Source organism: Planococcus citri, chromosome 1 (assembly GCF_950023065.1).
Source record: "Planococcus citri chromosome 1, ihPlaCitr1.1, whole genome shotgun sequence".
In the NCBI taxonomy this organism is placed as follows: Eukaryota; Metazoa; Arthropoda; class Insecta; order Hemiptera; family Pseudococcidae; genus Planococcus; species Planococcus citri.
Window position 1 is genome coordinate 64,058,614 of NC_088677.1, and position 16,864 is coordinate 64,075,477.

A 16,864-nucleotide genomic window follows, 5' to 3' on the forward strand; every position below is an offset into this window, starting at 1 on the left:
ATTTTGGTACCGAAAACGCTCGAAAAGTAACCAAAAAGTAATTGAAAAGTAGTCAAAACAATCAACAAAATGCGAGCAAAACATTCTAATACTTACATAGAAAAAAATCACAAAAAAAAGAACAGAATATTATAAAATGAAAATGTATTTAATTTTGAAAAGTTGAACTATTTCGAAACTTTTTGATGAAAAATCTCGACTTTTTGACAATTTTTTGGGAGCAAAGTAAGGATTTTGGCAATTTCTGACGAAATAGACAACTCTTGGGAGAATAAAACGAGGCTGACAATTTCAACAGAAGAAATGGTTTTCTGACCGTTTCTGGCAAAAAAAAACGTGACATTTACTTAAAAAAATTTTTTTAAAAAGTAAAAATTCAAAATTTTTTGAAAAACGACTACCTATTTTTAAAAATTTTGTTGAAAAGCCAGGATTTTTACACAATTGTTGCAAAAATCAGGATTTTGACAATTTTAGCAATTTAGATAATTTTGAAGAAAAAAAATTTTAAAGCAAAAATTTGATAATTTTAGTAAAAATCATAAATTAAGAACATTTTTTCGAAAAGTGAGATTTTTCATTTCACAACTTATGGGAATTTTACATAAAAAGTCGAGACTTTTCCACTGCGAAAAAGCTAGAATTTTCATCAATGGGGAAAAGTTTTAGACAATTTTTGGGAAAAAATAAAGTTTTTTAGAATTTTTTGCAAAAAACCAAGAATTTTGACAATTTTTAGCAAAAAGCAAGAGTTACTATTTTTGGGAAAAACCTCAAATTTTTCGAAATTATTGGCCAAAAAGTGGTACCTACTTTTTCGCAACCTGCGTTGAAAATTATAGAAATTTTTTGGTCATTGACATTTTTTTAGTCAAAAAAGCAGGATTTTTAAAAAGAGGAAATGGATACTTTATGATTTTTTTTGTGAAAAAGTAACAATTTTTGGCAAGAAACGAGCCTATTTGGAAATGTTGACAAAAGGTACAGTAAGATTTTTAGATATTTTTGGCAGAAAGGTAGACTTTGACTATTTTGCATTGTAGCCAGCTGAAAATTTTGCGGATCAAGATACAGACAAGACAGACGGGTCAATGATCTTAAGAAGCCAGACAGACAGATAGACAGACAGACAGACAGAAGGACGACCTTTGTAAGTTAAACAGACGGGTCAATGATCTTAAGAAGCCAGACAGACAGATAGACAGACAGACAGAAGGACGACCTTTGTAAGTTAAACAGACGGGTCGATGACCTTAAAAAACCGGCAGGCAGGCAAGCAGATAACCACGCGATGCTAGACCGGTAGGGCAAGGACTTCAATAGATCGGTTAGATGGGTCAATGACTTCAAGAGGTCAGCCAGGCAAATGAACGACCTTGGGAAGCTATACATGGGTGGCTCAATGACCTTGAGAGGTCAGACAGGCAGACAGACGACCTTGGGAAACTATACACGGGAGGCTCAATGACCTTGAGAGGTCAGGCAGGCAGGCAGACAGACAACCTTAACAGGTCGGACCTGTTCTTCAAATGAAAGACTAAAATGAAACCCTTTCACAGAGGAAGAAAGCTGCAGTATTGAAACCATTTATTTTAAAACGACTTGAAACACATCTGGTATTTAAAATAGTTAATTGAGGTAAAAAGCATGCTACATTTTCAAGTTTTTAAAAATATGTACAACCAAATTTAATTTTTCGACAGAAGTTGGAGCTTTGAATCATTTTTTATACAACAAAAATTTAGAAATTAAAATTCAGCTCCTGAATTTTGGCATGGTGGTGTTTGTTTGTGTAGCTTTTCTATTAATCAGTTTTATTATTATTTTTTTTAGTTGATCAAAACAATTTTCTGTTGGTTGAAAACCTCTTTTTGGAGGGTGTTGAGGTGGATGTTACGTGGAGCAAAAACAACTCAAATAAACCCCTGGATTTTTTGTAGAGCGAAAATTGAGCACCTAAATCCTGAATCTATGTGACTCACAAATTGACTCTGTACCCATTCTTCTTACCCAACTCTTGGAATTTTATTAAGTATTGTTGGAAAAAAATTAATTTTTCGTAGAATCTCAACTCACACATTTTTTAATATGGAGACCTTGTTAGATTAGATACCTATTCCATTCATTCTATACATCTCGTAAAGGAAAATGGGCACAAGTAATTTTCAATTCAAGTAAATTTTTCAAGAACTTAATGATTTTTTTTGTTTGAAAATAATTATGTCTTCAACCGCCAAGAAATAAAAATTGATATGTACTTGAAATCAGATTTTAGCGAATGAAAAATTCAATAAATTAAAAAATTAATTCCTAAATTTCTCATTTCAGTTTGTGCTCTCCAATTTTATCGTACGAGTTATAGTTACTTAAATTAAAGAATAAAATTCAATTCTTCAAATCAATAAATGTTGAAATTCACTCCTTTAAACCATGAAACCATAATCAAAATCCATGTCCTCTTACACCACTAAAAACAACAAACATGATTTCTGAAAATTTTTCACCTTCGTCATTCTCTATTTTGAATTTCAAATCAGTAAAAGAATAAAATTTTCCATCGCATCCTAAAACACACACCTGGTATTTTTCTCGTGATTTACGATTTCAGCAATTCGCTTAAATTATAGGCGCACAAAATGAAACTGTCAACACGGTAAATACGTATAATATAAAAAAAAAAACAGTAATCAGGGAATTCGATTCGATATCGCAGCGTATAATAAAAGATTTTTACGAGAAGAAATCGACTATTCGTGTTCCTGTTCTCGTCTGCGACAACGACTATTCACATATCAGGTTCATCGAACTTTCACGAGAATATTATTATACGAGATAGATTTTCAATATACTTGTACTCGAGTTATGGTATTTTTTTTCAGAATAATTTCACCCCAACTCGAACTTGTTTTTTTGCTGGATCCGTATACTTATACGCGAGTAAGTATTTTGGAAATTGAAAAATAAATAGCTCTTATTTTACACCAGTGGAAGCGAAATACAAATGAAATGAATGTTTATCGTGCGCAGAGGGCCAATTACCTATTAAAGTGCTCTCTTGTCACACAATACAGGTAATTTTTCCTTTCAACATTCTGCTCGCGTCTATATTGTGTTTTTTGAATTCGTCAAACTTCCCAAAGAATTCTTATTCGGGGGAAAATTTCAATCAGTGCGAATTTTCTCGTGAAAATATCAATAACCTACTCCTAAATAAGAATTAATTCGCGCAATTAATAATTTTGTTTCAGGTTCAGCTGAGGAATTTCATTTGAGCGAAATATCACGTTTTCCTGTCACGAAATATACGAGCCATTAATAGAATAAACCTATATTTTTATAATCTACATACAATTATTTGTGGAGTTATGTAGCCTTTGGTGGATTACCGCAAAGGCGTCGAACGCCGAGTAATTTTTTTTTCTTTTAGTAACTTCCGCAGATTAAATCAATTTTTGTTTCCAGGGACAAACGAAACGATGAAAAAAATGTTAACTATTTTTTTCAAATGTAAATTTCAACAGCTGCGTGATTTTATTTTATAAAAAATATTTATGCATGTACCTGACCTATTACAGGTAAAATGAAAAGTAACATTTTTAAAACAATTGATTTTTTTGTGAAGGTTTTATTACCTTGAAATTTGAAGTAGGAAAATGGACCATCAAATCTATAAAAGTTCATTTAAAAAAAAAAAACAAAAAAAAGCATTAAAATCACCATTATTAATTTGATTTATTTAATTTAAAATAACTGAAAAATAAAACCAACTCAAATAAAACAACACTCAATAATAATTAGATGCATTCGAAAGATGTATAAATTTAAATTACGAATAAAACCGTAAAATTTATCGGACAAAGAAAAATTGAGCGGATTCATCACTGGAAGGAAGAAATTAAAAATAGCATGAGTTACGTATTTACATGGCCATCTCTCGAATACACCGCCCATAATTCAACATTTAACATAAAAAATTAAACATTTTGACTAGTTAAACAAATATTTTTTTTAAATATATAACAATAAAAAAAAGATCGCTGTTAAACGTTGATAAAAAAATTATGCAATTAGTAAACCAAAAAAATCAAACACTAAGTTACTCCACCACCTATCTTCACAGATCTATTTTCGTATTGACTAAATCGTTCAGATCGCCAATCTATAAAAAAAAAAAAAAAAAAAAAAAAAATACCAGCATCTAATATTAGTAGGTAGCGGTATAAACACGCAAATGCTCTAAGGGGAGAATATTTTTAGAAAATAATATTTATCGTCGAACAAACAAGACTAATTTCTGAATGGAAAAACAATTCAATTCGGAATTAAGTTACAATTCTATACCTTTACTTCCTCGTTCGGTTTGAATAGCTCAAAATGAAAACGAATCGATTGATGACGCAGTTCACGATGAAATATAATAACTTAATTGGGTTCTTCTCGGAGAAACCAGCGTAGAAATTTGAATTATTTGGTTCGCGTAATAGACAGCGAATAATTATCATTTGTAAAAAAATATTCGCGAAAATGTTTCAAATTTCTTATTCGAACAAAAACATCAATAACTGGAAAATTCAGGCGAGTAGGTTTGAATAAGCGAGATATAGCTCGATGCAAAAGAAAATAAAACAAGTCGACGATCCGAATGTAAAAACGTAATAAATTAGAACGAATACCGAAACGTACATAAACAAATTTCAAATTTTGCCAAAGTTTCTTCTTCGTTGGAATGTGTTAATTTGAAAAGCGAATAAAACCTACGCTATATAAAGGAACAATAACAACAAAATCTTTGAGCTTACCTCTTCGAAGCTGATAATTGGAGTAAACGTAGCGACCAGATCTTCCACATCGATGCAGTCGGAAGTCGGCGATGGAGGTGGCATTTTTTCGCAAGAATACAGCTCTGGTAGCTGGTTTTGTTTAGTAGAACAATCTTCTTTTCGAGAAGGTAACTCGGGTGGTTCTTTTTTGACCACTGTATCGAGTGATTTTTCAACGATCAATTTTGATTTATTTTTAGCCCTGCTTCTGATTACGATAACCTTTGAGGAATCGTTTGGAACCGGTGCAGTATTTTCTTTTTTAACGATAACGAAAGAATTTGGCGTATTTGTTGATTTTAAAATTAAAGGGATGGTTTTTTCTTCATTTTGATGGACAGGTTTTGCAGGACGATTAATCAAACAAGGTTGCATTGCAACCACATTTTCATCGGTTTGGAGGGAGCTCATTAGAAATGGTTTAGAGGACGTGTCTTTTTTCTCAACATTTTGTTTTTTTTCGTTTTTCAAGTTGTTTCCCCAATCGTTCAATTTTAATGAATTTTCAGCTAGAAAATGATCGAAAGAAGGAATGAATCTCTCCTGGAAGTAAAGAAAATTCACGTAATTAGTTTAAAGGTCATTTTGTACTACGTTGAAGGGAAACGTAAATCCTTACTTTATTATTTGTATTGTCATTGCTGTAAGTCATTGAACTGTAATCAATCTCCATTCGAAGTTTGGCTTTCGACGAACTCGTTTTCGTAGTCTAATAAAACATGAAAAAGAAAAAGAAACGAACAACGAAACGAATAATAACGAATAAGACAATTTAATAAATTTTACATTCGTTCGAAAAAACTCGACTCAACTTACTTTTTTCGGAACAGAATCAAGCCTGACATTTTTTGTAGATTTTTGATTTTTCTCGTGAGCCTGAAAAAACAAACAAAATTCAGGAAAACATACCCAATAATTCAATTTCGATAGAATAATTTAAACTAACCTTTTTATGACGTAGAAAGTTACTCTGGTCTGCGAACGTTTTTTTACACACGTCGCAGGAAAATGGACGTTCACCTGTTGATAATATAAGGTTGATAATATTTGCTTTATAAATTTATTTTTGGATCGAATTTTCAGAAGAGCTTTTTTAAGTAACGGTAAGATGGTGAAATATGCCCTTTTTTCAAATTGTACGAAACCCACTCAGAGGATTGGTTTTGATGTAACATTATCTCAAAAAATTTTGCAAGTCGACTCGGACCATTCTAAAAATGGGAGGGAGATTAAAAATGGGAGGGAGATTGAAAATGTCAAAAATTCGCAGGAAAAATGAAGAGGGAGTGTATTGAGATTGAAAAAAAAATGTTGTTATACCGTAAGGAATAACATACATATTTTTTGTGGAGCTCAAAAATCGACGCAACGCGTTCAAAAAAATTAAAAACGTATAAAAACGCGTTTTTCGTAGTCTTTTGCTGTATTTCTATGCACCATCGTTATTATTTTCGAATAAATTCTTTGGAGCAGCATTCCCAACTTGAAAAAAAACCTTTTTCAAGTTTCACAAAAAATCTATTTTTAAAAAAATTTTCGCGGGGGACGTCTCATTTTCTTGACAAATTATTGAAATTTTCAACCCGCACGCCCCCCCCCTTACAAAAAAAACTCCAAATATATTTTTCTGGAAAAAAGTGACTGGTTTATGCGAAAATGAAAAAATTTAGGTAGAAAATATTGGCAATTGGAGTAGGGGGCGAGGTTCAACTCAAACAATTTTTTGAGATGGTTTTACATCAAAACTAATCTTTTGGACGAGTTTCGTCCAATTTCAAGAGTGTGTGGATTTTACAATCTCACCGTTAAGCCTCTTACCATTTAAAAACTTATACTATAGCATGTAGTCTCACCTGTATGAACTCTCATGTGTTTCGCTGTGGAGTTTTTATCTGGAAACCCCTTACAGCAGACATCACATTGAAAGGGGAACACTTGAGTGTGCCTTCGATAATGAACACGTAATATTCTATTGTTGACGAAAGCTTTCTGACAAATAGTACACTCGTAAGAATATTCTTTGTCGTGTTCGTTTTCATGCATTTTCAACTGTAAACAAAATTCGATATTGGGATGAAAATAGCATTATTTTCATCGTGGGTATCAGATTTCCGTCAGCTACGGATAAAATTACGTACTCTGGAAACTGTAGGAAATTTACGATTACATCTCGTGCATTGGTAGGGTCTTTCGGTCAAATGCAGCTTTTGGTGTCTGTATAAATTACTAGAGTATTTGAACGCTTTATCGCAAACTTTGCAATGGTATTCTCTAGCTTTCTCGTCTAATGCAAAAAAAAATTACACGGTTAAAAAAATATATATCCTCGAAGTTGAGATAGGCGTGGTGCCATTATTCCCTTACTCTTTGGGCACTCCAATTTATTTCTGACTTTTTGAGGTTTTTTGCAAGGTTCATACTCCGAAGTATTTTTCTTACACGTCTGCATATGATCTTCGAGCTGGTTCTCCGTAATAAAGGTAGCGTGACATTGAATACATTCGGACATTCTGAAAAAAAAAATACATTAAATTGAATGGTTTTAGAAAAACATTCGCTTATGTTTTCGTATTACGGTACACAAGAGCCAATACCTTATTACAGAATGAATTCTTTTGAAATGCCTCTTGAGAAGCCTATTCGAACTGAATTTTTTATTGCACTCGCTGCAATTGTATAATTTATTTTCTCCATGTTTCGAATGGAAATGATACAGTACGGAGCTCCGGTGAGAGAATTTTTTACCACAGATGTCGCAAATGAAAATTTTACTAATCGAATGTTCATCTTCAGGATCGATCTGTAATAATAAATGTTGAAAATTTTTTGATAATTAGCAATACTAAAAAAAGAAGGAAAATTAGACCTTACATTAATCTGAGATTTTCCTCCTTTATTGATCTCTTTGGTGTAATACTTTCTTCCATTTTTGGGATATTTGAAATCTATAAAAGGTGAAATATTTGAGCATGTTTGATCATTCTTTTGTAAAACAGAATTGAACTAATTAATCTAATATCGTATATTCCCACAGGTTTACAAAATAATGATATTCAAATTTATTCATGACTTAATTTCAACTACCATATGTTCCTTAACCTCTCTAATCAACAATGTTATTTCAGTATTGGAATTGTTTACCTTTTTCGGTGGGATCGGGATCATTGACTTCAACATAGCTTGGAGAAACTTGTACTTTGGATCGCTCTTCAAAATGTTTGTAACCGATCTGTTCTCTGCAAACTGTCGCATTGACGATTCTCTTCAAATTTTCTTTAATTTCATCATCAGCTGCAATCGTTGCAGCTTCATCTGCGAAAAATAGTAAGGTTAGGGTTCCAAATGCAAATGATTTTACTCAATGATGCACTGAATGCACGATTTTCTTACCTTTAGAAGCATCCAAGATCAAATCATTTTGAACGTACTGTTGGGTCTGTAACTAAATCAAAACAGGAGCTTCATGAAGAATGGCAAATTATAATACTTTAAATTGAAGCTATCCTTACGTACCTTTCTGAGCAATATTTTTTGTCCATTGATGACGGAGATGAAAAACTTGACGACGTTTTGAAAATTAGCTTTACAGTTGACACATATTTTTGTTGGTAATTTTTCCTCTTTAGGTATCTGTTGGGAACACATACGTAAGAGTGAGAAATACTTGCAAATTTATATACGTTGATTAGTTCACATGCTTACTGTAACAGGTAGATATTCGTGAATTAGAGAATAAATTTCTTTGTCTTCATTTAACTCAAAAAATGATGAACCGTTCTCAAAATATACGGCACATAAACGGCAAATATTCGATTTATTTGATGTTTTCATTGGCTGATCAACGCGTGAAAATTTGATCAACAAAAAAGTCTTTCATTTACTGAAAAGTGCGCAAAATTTTTCGGATAAATCCTGAAAAATTGCAGGATAAATTCACAAAATTCGCAATCCATATTGAAGATTTTTAGTTCTGTTCTGATACCTTTGATAATAAGCATCAAGTTGACATCAATGATGATAAGAATTCATGAACGACTTGCTTGCACAGATACGAAGAATACATAGTTTTCCCCATCTTAAAGAACGATATTTCGCAATATGAAATTTAATTTCCAGCTTCCTTTTATTTTTATTTCAATGGTTTTTAATTTTTCGACGTTGACTTGAGATTAATTCTAATAAAAATTCACAGAACTGTGTAACCCTCAACATCCCAATCATACTCTGAAGGAGGTATTTCCCAATTCATCGATAATATTCGAAAAATTACATTGTTAATATGAACTTGTTTTTTCGCTCATCTCATTTGTAAAGATGACTCCATCATCAGTAATATTCTGAAATAAGATTACTCACGAAACTAAAATTAATAAAATTATAATTTCATACAAATATGTTTATTACAAAAAAAAATATAATGATTTATTATAACAAATTAGGGCATTATACACATTATCCAAAGACATTATCGTTGAAATTTAGAAATCAATAATCCTAGCAAGTTTCTTCAAACGATTAAGAAGAATATCGCCTTTCTTGACGGTAGATTGATAAAGCATACCACGAACCAAGGTAGCTTCCGGTGCTTCGGATTGAAAATCACTTTTACTATGAGTGTAATGGCTAGTAACTACAGCTCCAGCGACGGAATCAATTTTACACTGTAATCTGCCAGCAGCAGCAAATCTAGAAACTTCAGCTTCGATAAAATCTACCGTAACTCCAAAAGATTTAGCCATGTAGTCTAAACTCAGAGATCTATAAGCCTGTAAAATCTGCTTGTATGCCCGTAATCGCATTGCTTGATTGTAATGACGATAGTGCGGGTTTAGGAGAGGATCTCGTTTCATATCAGCTTCAACTTTCGCTAAACATATGAAGAAATCTGCGTATCTGCCATCGTAAAGGGAAAGGAAATACTCCTTTAGATCTTTATACTCTGAATTAAGAGCTTGAGCCATGACACCGTGATGGAGAAGTTTCTTCTTCAACTCACTACGAGGCAATGCAATCATACAAGCGTATACGGTGTATCTAATAATTGTACCGAACGACGCGAGTTCGTAAGATTCGAAAGTTGGCACTACGTCGACGAACAGATTGGCAGCTCGGGTGAAATCTCTAATTGCTAACGACCAGATGCCTTCGTACGCTTTTAGTTTGTTACGAGCACTCCAATCACCTCCGCTGGTTTCGATCAGATCGGCCGCCTTTTCAATCACAGATTTCATCAACCTGATGTTGCACCCTAAATCAAACGAAATCATGTTATTACTTTAGTTAAAATCTGCGTCAAGTGTTAATAAGAAATACAATTAACGCACCATGGAAATAGGCGATACGAAACAATGTGAAAATTGCATCTATTCTGTGACTTTTCGGTACAGTTTTATCATTAAATTTGGTCTCAGCAAGTACAGTAGCTGCTTGTTGATCACCGATGGAACACAGGTAATCCAACTTCGCTTGCCAAATACCACTAACTTGATCTTCTTCATCGATGAAATTCTTATCGTGTTCTTGATCTAGCTCTTGAATACGTTTCTCATTCGCTTCTGTCATGTGTTTCAGTAAGGCATTATCGACTGGCCAGCCGAAATCTTGGCACACTACTTTATAATACGGAGCCATATTGCCTTCGCGGATTCCTTCCATTAGTTTTGATTTCAATTCTTCATTGTTTTTGAATTCCGGCAGCGTTAGACAGAATTTGATATTGGCAAGATTCATATACGCGGGAGTGGCGATTTCTTCTTCCATGTTGCCTGTGAAATGAGCACACAAAACGTTAACTATATTAGATGACGAGGAAAATCAAATTATTTGCCGAAAGAATTACGAATTAAATCTTTGTGAACATTTTATCAGATAGAAAATGCATACATGCAAATCACGTACCTGTGCGGTGTTTTTCAGATCTTGAGAAAACTACCTTGTAGTGATGAAGGACTAGCGGATTTTATAAAGTCTTACGAGCGAAGAAATGAGCTAAATTTACTAAATACTGTTTTTTATACACAATTTTAATTAAATTCTTCAACTTTTGTTAAAATTGTGTTACCTACCGACAAAACAAGACAAAAATTATCAACTCATTGTCACAGGTCACAGCTGTTACACGGATATTTATTATTACACCACAGATCAAAAACAAAGTTTTACGTGATACCGTATTTACTTCGTATTTACCACAATATTTCAAAATTACCGAAAATTCAGCTGAAAAGCATCAGTGCAGCTCATTGGTCATTTTTTGACAAATTTACGGGAAAAAGTTGGGAACACTGATTTAGAAAAGACGATGGCGTTTTTTTCAAAAAATTTTCTGTATCCTGTTATTTTTTTGTATGTTTTTACTTTTTGGAGACGTAAATTTTGCAATTTTCTATGAATTAGTTTAATTTTAATTTTGAGGTGATGCTTAATTGCGTATCGCAAGTCGCAATAATTAAATTATTACGGTATGCGTTATATGTGACTATTCAAGCTGCTCGTTTTGATTCATAATCTTCATTGGAACTTCTCAGCTTTGCAACTAGTTGAGGACTGATGGACAGTATCTACGGTAAGTTTAAATAATCAATTTGTTCTCGAACAAGTATTCTTTATTCTTCTAATTGTAGTTATTTTATTATTCCTTTTAAAGGTTTGCCATTTAAAAAACATTGAATCAAATACATGTTTCAAGAGATTGTTTTCGGTGTTTGCGACTTTACGTGTTCCTGCATTCGTGCTGCAAGATCTCCGGCTGAAGTCTCGACAGCTTACTAAATTGTATTACATTCCTTCATCCTTTCCTTGTCAAGTTACCAACAATCAAAAGGATTGGTATTGGAACAGTTAATTGGTGAGTGGATATTAAATAATAATTCATGAAATTTCACTATTCAGTAGTTGTTAGGTTCACTACTGGAGTGGATACCTGCTTGTTTAGATTTAACGAAATCCTATTCTTTTTTTGAAGAAAATTGCGAAAGAAAACAATACTTTAAATCGAAAGTAATTTTGAAAACTTACTACTTATGGAATCCTCATCACAATAATTCCTTTCTTCATTTTCGTGGTTCACAATCACAGTTTCGTCATTTCTCTCTTCAGTCTTCTCCTTTCTTTTGGTCATTGAAACTATTGCAAGAGATTGGATCTCCGTCAAGAAACAAACCTCCCGGAATTATCATTGGAAAGATTTGAAAAATTGACCGTGAAATTTTTTAGAAGTTGATGCTTTTTAAATGTTGTAGTTTCAGTTCAATTTTATCAGTTTCAGTTTTAGTTTCATGTTTTCTCTTGTTCCAGTTCTGAACGTGTTCTACTTCTAGTGCCTAGTTCCTGCTCCAGTTTCGTTGAGTGTTTTGTTATTGGATTATCTCGCGAACATGGAAAATAAATCGTGTAGTACTGATGTTCGAGTTGACAAAGTGAATTTTACCTGGACTATTAATAATTTTTCGTTTCATCGTATAAAGGGAGGTTTTTTAAAATCATCGGAATTTTCATCAGTATCGAATGATGAATTCGAATGGTATTTACGGCTCTGTTTTGAAAACAATGAAATTATGTTAGCACTTTTTTTGAGTAAACGAAGCAAACGTAACAAAGTATTCGTAAAGTACAGTTTTTCTGTGAGTAATAAACGGAAGCAACTTGAACAGGTATATGACGATATTGTAGAATTCGAGAAAAGTCATGGCGTAGAATCCAGTTTATTCGATGAAAAGTTCAAGTTTCAAGACTATTTAATAAATGATAAATTAATAATCACTTGCAAGATGGAGCTGTCCGAGATGAATGACATCAAAACTTCTAATCGCCGTAGACCCAAAGTTTCGGAATGTCATCTTTCTTCGGATTTGGGATTGTTATGGACTAGCCAAGAGTTCGCTGACGTTATACTTTCTGTCAAGAATAAAGACTTTCCAGCTCATAAATCCATTTTAGCCGCCCGAAGCCCAGTTTTCGCAGCCATGTTTAGACATAAAATGACAGAAACTAAAGAAAACCGTGTAGTCATAAATGATATAAACGAAGAAGTTATGGGCGAAATGTTGAAATACATGTATACTGATAGGTGCGAAAATATGGATAAATTAGCACTCGAATTGATGGTAGCTGCTGATAAATATGCGTTGGATCAATTGAGAACATTGTGCGGTGACGTACTAGGCTGCTCGTTGACTGTTGAAAATGCTGCGGACGTTTTGCTAATGTCAGATTTGCATCATGCAAATTATCTGAAAAGTGAAGCGATCAAGTTTATTGTTTCTAAATTCGCCGAAGTATTGAATACGAAGGCTTGGAAAAATATTCTGTTATCGCAACCGGAGTTGGCGAATGAAGTTTGCCTGGCTGTAGCTCGTCGATGAGTATTGGCCGAAGGAAATGATAAGTATATACTTCAAATCGTCTACTATATTTCGTTATTTCGAATTTTCAATTTTTTCAATACTTTTATATATTGTATTTGGCTAGTGTAAGTCGTTTATTGTTATGTATTTTCAATACTTATTCAAAAAAAAAACTACATATCCAATTTACTAACGTTTTTTTACTGTCTTGTGTAGTCCTTGCTCACTCGTAGCTGAAAGGTAATTGAAGTTTTTGAGCCGGACAAACTTAAAACGTAAAACCACGAATACAAAAATACATCACCAGCCAAAATTTTTGGTGCTCAATGCATTTTTCAATTTTTGGTGACTTTTTGAAAATCAATGGGCCCAAAATGGGAAAAAATAGAATTTTGTTTGTGCCTTAGGTAGGCCTTATTTTTGGTGACTCAAAATCGATCGAAAACTGTTTTGAACTGTTAAAGCTCCCCGCAGATTTTTTGAAAGATTAATTTTCCACAAAATTTTGACGTAGCTTTGTCTCGTATTTGGCTAGTTGGGATACCTCTCTTGAAAGAATGATTTTATTTTTTCTTCTCTGAAGATTTAAATTCGATAAAGCTGGTTACATAGGTACTTTAGTATCGCCAAGAAGGACTCAAATCACTTTTTTTGGTACCTATTAAATTCGAAAAGATTCCTGACAACTTTTCAGAAAAATGCGATTACTTATTTAATTCATTAATCAAGTATCTTGGTAGGTATAAGTATGCAATTCACCAAGGAACTTCTTCGTCACTCAACCATTGATTTTGCTCATTTGTTTATGCTTATAGCTCATGAGAACCCATTGCTCCAAAAAAAAATTTCAGCTGCCTTAAATAATTAATGGTCATATACGAGGAAATGTATTTTCAAAAATAGCCCGAACATTAATGACCAAGCGTATTTCTATTAGAATTTGAGATACAATCACATGATCCAATTTTCACAGGAGTGGGAATAAATAGATATTTTTTGAAGGTTCTATTTCCATTTTTTCAGAGGAATAAATGCCTTAAAATCTCGAAATTAGCGATTAGACACTGTAACTGTAGAAATCTTTCCTGTTGGTCATATTCCTATTATAATTAGGTACGTTTTGTGGGTGATTTTCGACTTTAAAAAAACAGTGTTTTCAGCGCTTAAAAAAAAATCGAAATATACTGATGCTTTGTGCTTTGGAAGGTTTAACAATGATCGAAACTACATACATAGATTAAACAGGCGATCATTCATTTATTTCGAAATAATGTAACAAGAAATACTTACATTTTGTATCACAAATTATTTTTAAAATAACAGAAAAATCATTGACGTTCATCAAAACGTAAATTTCTCAACAATACCATTTTACACATTTTTTTCAGCATTAAAGTGAAATTATTACGATGGAAGTAAAGTATATCAGCGAATAATTCGGATCTTACATAATCATAGATATTCTAAAATACGATCACAGGAAACATCATAAATGCTGCTGAGTGCTTCATCCTGATTAAATAAAAATCTCATTAATTTCGCATAAATAAAAATATAGAATAGCAATGAAATGAAACCTAACGTACTAGAAGTACCCTTGTTAAATTTATTTCTTTTCTTTTTCGATTTCTTGGAGCTTTTGACTCGATTTTTGGATCCAAGTTGTTCCGATGAATTTTCTTCATCCAATAAATCCTGTTCGATTTGTTCTAAAGTCTTGGGTAACTCGAGCTTCAATCTAGGGCACCAAGAATTATTCCTCAAATCCAAGACATTTTGTAATAAACATCGAATCCGAGGCTTCAATCCTTGCTGCGCCAGTAACACATTAATTTTCTCGAAGTATTCTTCGGGAAAATTTTCCTAAAATAAAATATGTAATAATTAACCAATTGAGAACGAAAAAATGCAAATGAAAATATATCCAAATACTTACAACATTTTTTTCGTAAAATTCACCAATATTTGTTATTATCGCGCAGATACATTCGATACACATGTTTCTTCCAGATTCAAAAAGCCTGTCTAGTATTTGAAATATTCTATTGGAATGGATCATGTCCAATTTGAATAATTCTCCAATAAAGCTGTCGAATACAAAAATGTGATTAATTATTCACGTAAAAATAAAAATACAAAATGTACTCGATTTCTAAAAAAAGAAATAACTTACTGGCAATTTTCTACTGATTGTTTTCTAACCTGACTTTCTTCCAAGTCATATTCTCTTTTTAAGAATTTCCTCGTTTCCTGCAAATTAAATAGGATTAATATCGATGAAGAAATAAAGATTAACCACGAAGTGTAGGTGAATCTATCCATACTCGATCAGTACAAGAATCAATCTCACGTCTTCGTTTGTTGAATTCTAAATCTTTATCGAAGCTTTTATCGAAATGAGTTTCACATTTTGCTATTAATAACTGACCGAACGATTGAGCAGCTCCTTCTTTATTAAGAATTTGTATGTTTCGCATCAGGTTGCATAATTTAGCGTATAAGGAACGAAATTTCCATTCGTTTATAACCTAGAGGAAAATTGAATCATCGTAAGCAATTGTGGTGTAGTGATGTTTTCAGTCTAGTGATAATATGATGCTTACTTTTTTATGAATGATATCTATTACTCCTTGCATCCTCGTCGGTGTATCAATTGATAAATTTTTCACTTTATCTTCCAACTTGTAGAAATTTTCCGGTGTTACTTTATTGAATATACTGTTGATAGTCCTGTAAAGGAACTGAAACATTTACATTGAAAAATTTTTAGTCAACAGAATTGTATTTCTGGATTCGAAATAGTAGAGAATATTAATTTACCAAGGTTTTTTTATCATCGTTGTTCAACTCAGAAAGTGCTCGATTCAATCGATCTGGTTTCCATACTTCGTATTGAGGTTCAAGTACGGTGGTATTTTGATTTTGAGCTTCGTTTTTAGCATCTGTTAAAATATCAAAAGTTAACTATGAAATGAATATTTTAGTACACATGTTGCTAGTTTACTTACCACAAACTTTAGGAGGAAGTTTTGTTTCGCCCATCGCGAATTGGAAATATCTTAAATTCTCAGCACAGGTTTACAGAGCTAAGAGGTGTTCGTTCAGTTCAGTTCATTGGGATGGATTACTGAGCCGAAGAATCGATGTAATATTACTCTTTATTCACAGGGCACGCTGTTTCCAGTCTTATGAAAGCATATTAATAATTAATAATAAAATCGATTCTAGTTTTCAAAAGCAACAGATAATTTGCAGTTTTATAAAAAATGAAATGAACAATGAACTCTTTATTTTGTTTTGATTTTGTTATCACTGTGTTATTTGATTAGAAAATTTGGACTACTAACGCCCTCTATGAATTAATGAACCAACACGTGTAGCGAAAGCGATGAAAATCCATTCTCTCTGCAAGTTGCAACAATCTGCAACGTGTAAAAATCAAAATTTTTGAAAATTAAAAGCATGAATAGAAAACGATCTACTGATTGAATTAAAAATCTGGAAACTGGCAATTTTTGAATGTAATTTCAAAATATGTTTTCTTGTGAATTTTTATTCACTTAAAGTCACTTCTATTTTTCAAGATTTGTTGGAAAACATTAAAATAAAATAGGTATCTATTTTTTTTTATAGAATATGCATTCGAAGAAACTGAACGAGATAAGAGAAAATAAAGGACAATTTAATCTATGAAACTTT

At 32.5% G+C, this 16,864-nt stretch overlaps 4 protein-coding genes across 4 annotated transcripts; 1 reads left to right on the forward strand and 3 right to left on the reverse strand.

Moving 5' to 3' along the window:
• Nucleotides 1–3,713: 3,713 nt before the first annotated feature.
• On the reverse strand, nt 3,714–8,819 carry LOC135833303 (zinc finger protein 239-like). The gene is made up of 14 exons (XM_065347037.1): nt 8,523–8,819; nt 8,334–8,450; nt 8,211–8,262; nt 7,962–8,132; nt 7,692–7,765; nt 7,415–7,620; nt 7,185–7,330; nt 6,959–7,104; nt 6,674–6,869; nt 5,767–5,840; nt 5,637–5,696; nt 5,440–5,529; nt 4,800–5,363; nt 3,714–4,159 (listed from the first exon to the last, which is right to left on the reverse strand). Exons 1-14 carry the CDS (start codon nt 8,649–8,651, stop codon nt 4,115–4,117), a joined length of 2,070 nt encoding a protein of 689 aa, XP_065203109.1. The 5' UTR covers nt 8,652–8,819; the 3' UTR covers nt 3,714–4,114.
• Nucleotides 8,820–9,181: 362 nt separating this feature from the next.
• Rpn7 (regulatory particle non-ATPase 7) lies at nt 9,182–10,922 on the reverse strand. The gene is made up of 3 exons (XM_065347018.1): nt 10,719–10,922; nt 10,145–10,585; nt 9,182–10,068 (listed from the first exon to the last, which is right to left on the reverse strand). The coding sequence occupies exons 2-3, from the start codon at nt 10,578–10,580 to the stop codon at nt 9,299–9,301; spliced, it is 1,206 nt and encodes a 401-aa protein (XP_065203090.1). The 5' UTR covers nt 10,581–10,585; nt 10,719–10,922; the 3' UTR covers nt 9,182–9,298.
• Nucleotides 10,923–11,155: 233 nt separating this feature from the next.
• LOC135833313 (speckle-type POZ protein-like) lies at nt 11,156–13,365 on the forward strand. Its single transcript, XM_065347049.1, has 3 exons — nt 11,156–11,385; nt 11,467–11,667; nt 12,117–13,365. Exon 3 carries the CDS (start codon nt 12,197–12,199, stop codon nt 13,181–13,183), a length of 987 nt encoding a protein of 328 aa, XP_065203121.1. The 5' UTR covers nt 11,156–11,385; nt 11,467–11,667; nt 12,117–12,196; the 3' UTR covers nt 13,184–13,365.
• A 1,037-nt stretch (nt 13,366–14,402) lies between these two features.
• LOC135833311 (eukaryotic translation initiation factor 4 gamma 1-like) lies at nt 14,403–16,508 on the reverse strand. Its single transcript, XM_065347047.1, has 8 exons — nt 16,174–16,508; nt 15,986–16,107; nt 15,769–15,906; nt 15,490–15,693; nt 15,339–15,415; nt 15,102–15,252; nt 14,752–15,028; nt 14,403–14,677 (listed from the first exon to the last, which is right to left on the reverse strand). The coding sequence occupies exons 1-8, from the start codon at nt 16,205–16,207 to the stop codon at nt 14,673–14,675; spliced, it is 1,008 nt and encodes a 335-aa protein (XP_065203119.1). The 5' UTR covers nt 16,208–16,508; the 3' UTR covers nt 14,403–14,672.
• Nucleotides 16,509–16,864: the final 356 nt, after the last annotated feature.

What these genes read in the sequence shown, in the direction of transcription:
- Rpn7 (XM_065347018.1), bottom strand. Translation starts at nt 10,580, where the DNA reads ATGGAAGAAGAAATCGCCACTCCCGCGTATATGAATCTTGCCAATATC. An exon ending in TCGTATCGCCTATTTCCATG is followed by an intron (nt 10,069 to 10,144) that starts GTGCGTTAATTG and finishes CGTTTGATTTAG; the next exon opens with GGTGCAACATCAGGTTGATG.
- LOC135833303 (XM_065347037.1), bottom strand. Translation starts at nt 8,651, where the DNA reads ATGAAAACATCAAATAAATCGAATATTTGCCGTTTATGTGCCGTATAT. An exon ending in AATTTCCTACAGTTTCCAGA is followed by an intron (nt 6,870 to 6,958) that starts GTACGTAATTTT and finishes TTTTGTTTACAG; the next exon opens with TTGAAAATGCATGAAAACGA. An exon ending in TTGATTCTGTTCCGAAAAAA is followed by an intron (nt 5,530 to 5,636) that starts GTAAGTTGAGTC and finishes ATGTTTTATTAG; the next exon opens with ACTACGAAAACGAGTTCGTC.
- LOC135833313 (XM_065347049.1), top strand. Translation starts at nt 12,197, where the DNA reads ATGGAAAATAAATCGTGTAGTACTGATGTTCGAGTTGACAAAGTGAAT.
- LOC135833311 (XM_065347047.1), bottom strand. Translation starts at nt 16,207, where the DNA reads ATGGGCGAAACAAAACTTCCTCCTAAAGTTTGTG. An exon ending in ACGATGATAAAAAAACCTTG is followed by an intron (nt 15,907 to 15,985) that starts GTAAATTAATAT and finishes TAAATGTTTCAG; the next exon opens with TTCCTTTACAGGACTATCAA. An exon ending in TAGATATCATTCATAAAAAA is followed by an intron (nt 15,694 to 15,768) that starts GTAAGCATCATA and finishes ATTTTCCTCTAG; the next exon opens with GTTATAAACGAATGGAAATT.